Source organism: Euprymna scolopes, chromosome 22, assembly GCF_053919585.1.
Source record: "Euprymna scolopes isolate OS-2025 chromosome 22, ASM5391958v1, whole genome shotgun sequence".
Taxonomy (NCBI): domain Eukaryota; kingdom Metazoa; phylum Mollusca; class Cephalopoda; order Sepiida; family Sepiolidae; genus Euprymna; species Euprymna scolopes.
The window spans coordinates 78,921,588-78,926,646 of NC_136503.1; the positions used below are offsets into that span (position 1 = coordinate 78,921,588).

The window sequence follows — 5,059 nt, forward strand, 5'->3', positions numbered from 1 at the left end:
TCGATTTTGATACTTATGCAGGAATATGGACCGTGCTGAAATAATAACGTTACTATTTAGAAACCCATTCTTAACATGGTGGGCCAGGAGGGGGATGTTTTGTAACCATTCTGTACTTTCACCAAACAATTTAATAAACAAAAGATACCGTAAAATATGAATTTCATCCACTGTCGGATAAATTCTTTCAAAAACATTGAGAACTTCTTGAATTGTCTCCCTTTTATTTCAAGTGGAATTCTTCAAAAATGAAGACCCAAAAAATTGTCTTCCCAACCCAAAATGCACAAGTGCTAAAAAGAGTATAAAACGCTGGAATAAATTTTTTTGGCATCACTTTTTCGAAAAGATCAAAATCTAAGTGCTATTCATTCATAGAATAGCCTTCTTTTTTTTGCTTTTCTTTTACGCACCAAGTAGGAACACACGTTTCGATACAGTAGGAACAAATACTCCAAAACATAATAGCCCTGCTTAATGATACTGTACATTCTTTGATCAACGTTTATTTTATTTACCTCTTCTTCAAAAGGTTAGGCATAAGGTCAAGTGTATGTATGTATGTGTGTGTGTGTGTGTGTGGAGGGGGGGTTAATGCAAGTATTTCTGTGGAACAAACTTGATTCGAACTTGGTACAACCAGGTTTTCAGTTAATGTCATTAACGATTTAACCACTGTCACCCTCACCAGTCACCATATATTTTTAAATGAAATAAAAGAATTGCAAGCTTGGTGAACTCTCCCTGCAGACTGTTTTCCTCCTAGAGTTAATAGACATATCCTGTCTTTGCATTAATCATCTTTTGTTATTGTTAGTTCCTTTACATTGAATGGCGTCATGCCTTGTCTGGAGTAATTGCCATAAAAAAAAAAGAGCAAAGACAAAAATAGAACAAGAAGTGGCCATAGATTTATGACTGTAAATACAAAAGATGGAGGCTTTGTTATCTGGAAGTATTCAAGCAGGTTTTGACAGAAGTCACACAACAAGCTTGTCGGTAAGCTATTAAAGTTAATGGAAAAATGCTAAACGCACTCCAGGTTCTTACTGGAGAGATATAAAACGCTAGAATCCCGTAAGCTTTTGGGAAACCAGATAATGCCAGGTAAAACTGGAAAAGGAAGAGAATTATGAGGGGAACTTTCAGGAGAGCTAGCCACCAGAAAGGGGCCTGAAAATTGTCTCTCTCGGGATTCTCTGCTGACGCCAGCCAACAACGGTATTTAGAATTCACCCGGTCGTAGTAATATCCAAGGTAACACGTGAGCGGAATGTTGAAGGTGAAAATCTGGAAAATCCCAAAAAAATAAGTAAAACTTCCGGGAATGAGGGTATTCAAGACAACTATGCCCCAAACAAACATGAAGCCGATCTCGTCCCGTAGAAACTCACCAATGAACCACGGTCCGACACCAACGTACACAAACATGGACACGGTAATATAAAAGAGTCGATCCACCTGCGTGAGTTTCCAAAGTGCCCGCAACCAGAGATTACACCACCAGCAAAGCACCGTGAAGACGGGCAGGCTGCTGACCAGTGAATAGGGTCGAATGTTGGAACACCGACGAAGCAAGAACAAAACAGCGAGCCAGACGGAAAACAGAGACCAAAAAAGAATTTTACCCACACCAAATAGGTTTAGCATCAGAAGCAGCTTTGGCACGATGGAAAACTTGGGTTGCGAATTATTTAAAGAGAACGTCTGGCTGATAGTTCGGCTGTTACCTTCGATGTCTTCCACCGCAACGATGATCTCGTGTAATAAACCCGCCGAATATTTATTCGTGTCCCACTTCAACACGTAGAGGTTTTCTTTTACGTGATCAGCAGAACCAAGAAATTGTCTATCGATAGAAACGTTTACGTGTTTTAAAGCAATCGGATTGAATACAAGAATTCGAATATGTGTGGACATTCCTATCCGATGTAGAGGTTCGTGTTGAGGTGCTAAAAACTGAGCATTTTTGGGGTTGGTAATGAGAATAATCGGCCACTGTTGGACAACTTCGTCTGTAAACGAGAGAAGGTCGTGGTCGACAGCTAAAATCCGAAACATACGGTTGTCTCTCCAGTCACCGAGTTCCAATTCAAGCATTCCTGTTTTCTGTCGCGTGTACATGTTCGGAACGAACCCGGCTAAAGTATGAAGATGGCCGCACAGGTAAGCAATGCCCCCACTCATAATTGAGCGGACATTATTCGGATAAACAATAAAAGAAGTAGGATAGTGTCCGAACCAAAAGGTCAAATTACTGCCATAGGATTTCCGAGAGAACTCGGACAAACGATCGACATCGTTATCTTTGAGCTGTCCGAAGAAATTAAACGGTCTTCGAGGCCCGGGGGCCAAACATGCATCCATGGCTATGAACGAATAACGACCAAAATCGGTCTTAAAATCAAACATGTACGAAGTTTGGTTTCGGAACTTACGTTGGACGGAATACTGACGGTAGAAATTGTTGGAGCTGACAAAATTCGGAACGTCGAACACGTCGTGGTTGCCTCGAGTTTCGAACCATTGTCCATCCACGTATTTCGTGCACGTGTTTGTAACTTGTTTATAGATCTGCCATTCTTCGCGGTATTGTTTCGACCCGAAAGTGTCCATGGATTTCGCGTCCACAAGATCCCCCGAAACTAAAACAAACCGCGGACGGAGTACACTTAACTGTTCGTCACAGAATCGAATCAAGTCGGGTCCTCGTTTTTTATCTTTAAAAATACTAAAGTGCGTATCAGTTAGCTGTACGAACCAGAAAATATTCTCGTATGTCTTTCCGGGGGCGAGGTGGTCCTCGTCAACTGAATGCCCATCTTTTTCGGATTTTGACCGGGTGCGAAACGATCGTCGAATTTGGTGTTCTTCTGGCCAACCAGGGTCCGTGACGTCGCAAATGAGCGCAAACAAGACAATGATTGTTGTTAGCAAGCCGAAAATCACCGGAATTATATTCATTTCGACTCACCAATGTCTATCAGAGTTTATCATTAAAAAAAAAAGTAATAAAAATAACAGAGTAACAATCACGAGACAAAAAGAAAAAGCTGACGCAAGTTATCGATGAATATATAACGATCCATTCACACACTTATGTCATCGAGCGCAGATTGGCGGTGTCGTTCTTAAAAAACTCCTTAACTTTGTTAACTCCCCTTTGCAAACGAATCGATTTTAAAAAAAAATTTTTTACCAAACTATTTCAGTTATTTATTTCGCCAAATCTTGTATCTTTAAAAAGTAAAAAAGCAAAATATGAAAATAAAATTTAAATTTAATCGTGGTAATTAAAAAAAAAAAATGCTAACAAAATCTGATGACCAGAGAGGGAGAGAGAGAGAGGAGGAGGAGGAGGGCATGCATTTCTGTAGCAGTCGATTTGGTTCTTGACCTAACGCATCATCATCATCATCATCATCATCATCATCATCATCATCATCATCATCATCATCATCAACAGCAGCATCAACAACAAAAAACATCACCCGCGATTACTCGTTCGTTCGCACCTTCGGGCCAAGATCAAAGTGTAGTATCTGTTCTGATGCTACTCTTAAGGTAATTTGTCTCGGTCAATGGAGGGGGAATCCTCTATACTGAGAAAATTATTATTTTTGGTCCCTACCAGAGTACCAGTGCCACTTTTTGCCCTTTTTTGGGGAGCTGTTTTTTTTTTCCCCCACATTAAAAACGACCTTGTGTCACATTTTGCTTTCGTGGGAAAGCACATAAATACCGATAAGCTGTGGTGTTTCCTGGACCCTGAGTGACAAGTCTCCCCAGACTTTCAGTACTCTCTACTTATCTCCATAATCAGTGCAGTCAGTGGCTGCAGTGCACTAGTGCACTGCACTGCAGCTCTCAGCTCAGCAGCACTGCAGAGCGGACTTCACGTTATCGCAACAGCCGGCGGCTGTTACAGCCGCTTACCTTTGATCTCTCGCATCAGCAGCGAGATTCGTTATTTTTATTTATTTGGTTATGTCAAAAAAAAAAAAAACAAAAAAAAACAGTCATTTTTTTTTTTTTTTACATTTCTAGTTGTTTTTTGTTTGCTTATTTGTTTTAACACTTGTGTTATCAGTATCACGAAAAAAAACGAATTTTTATTATTTTATTAATAAATTATTATTTACATTTCTATAAATAGTATCTTTTTGAAATAATATATTTAGTTTTTTCACAAGTTTTATCATATAATTTTGTCACAAATAATGTATAAAAGTTTTTTTATTAACACTTCTTGAATATATAAAAAACAACAACTTATTTTAAACATTTGTATTTGTGGTGGCGGCTGACCGCAGATTCCCCTCCCTTCCACTGCCCCCCTCCCCAATGTAAACAGAATTTTTGGGAAATGTTAAACGATATTCTACTCAGTAAATGTCGGCGTGTTACTTACGGAAAGACGGTTAATTAAACTGCTGAAGCATCCGTTAAATTACACAAGCTTTATAATTGAATGCCCTCCTCAAAAGAACGAAAAACATCACCTGTTAAACTACACGTCCTATAATCGAATATCCCCCCCAAAAAAAAACGGAAAACATAAAAATGTTTTTTTAAACTCGTGAAAACCTTTTTAGATCAATTAGAAAACATTAAAAACTGCGTAAAAAAAAAAAAAATCAACTACATTTTCTTTTTTTCTTTTTAAAACTTTGTTATTTGAAATGTCCGCTAAAAGATTCCCCGGCAATGTGACAAGTCACTTTACTACGCGCGTGCGCACGCGAACGTATCATGTAAGAAAACACAATGAAGGCGGTGAAAAGGGGTAAAAAGGACTATTGTCCCAGGGTACAGGGGTTCATACCATGCAAACGGTAAAATTTGCGACGGGTTTGATTATCATATTCGTTGTTAATGTTAGTGATCTCGAATACCCCTAAAAAAAACAAATTAGAGATGGGTGTTTTGTTGTAACGTAAGGTAACATTTACTAAAGTTTTTTTTATTAAACACTTCTTGAATTATAAAAATAACTTATTTTAAACATTTGCATAAAAAGTTTAGGCGCTTCTACACTATTGAGACGAAATTTCGGAAA

The 5,059-nt window shown here is 38.6% G+C and overlaps 1 protein-coding gene across 1 annotated transcript; it reads right to left on the reverse strand.

The window, feature by feature from the left end:
• Positions 1-474: 474 nt before the first annotated feature.
• LOC145243479 (transmembrane protein 62-like) lies at positions 475-3,135 on the reverse strand. Its single transcript, XM_080106418.1, has one exon. It carries the CDS (start codon positions 2,962-2,964, stop codon positions 946-948), a length of 2,019 nt encoding a protein of 672 aa, XP_079962544.1. The 5' UTR covers positions 2,965-3,135; the 3' UTR covers positions 475-945.
• Between the last annotated feature and the right edge of the window lie 1,924 nt (positions 3,136-5,059).

Excerpts from the sequence above, each read along its gene's own strand:
- LOC145243479 (XM_080106418.1), bottom strand. The coding sequence starts at position 2,964 with ATGAATATAATTCCGGTGATTTTCGGCTTGCTAACAACAATCATTGTC.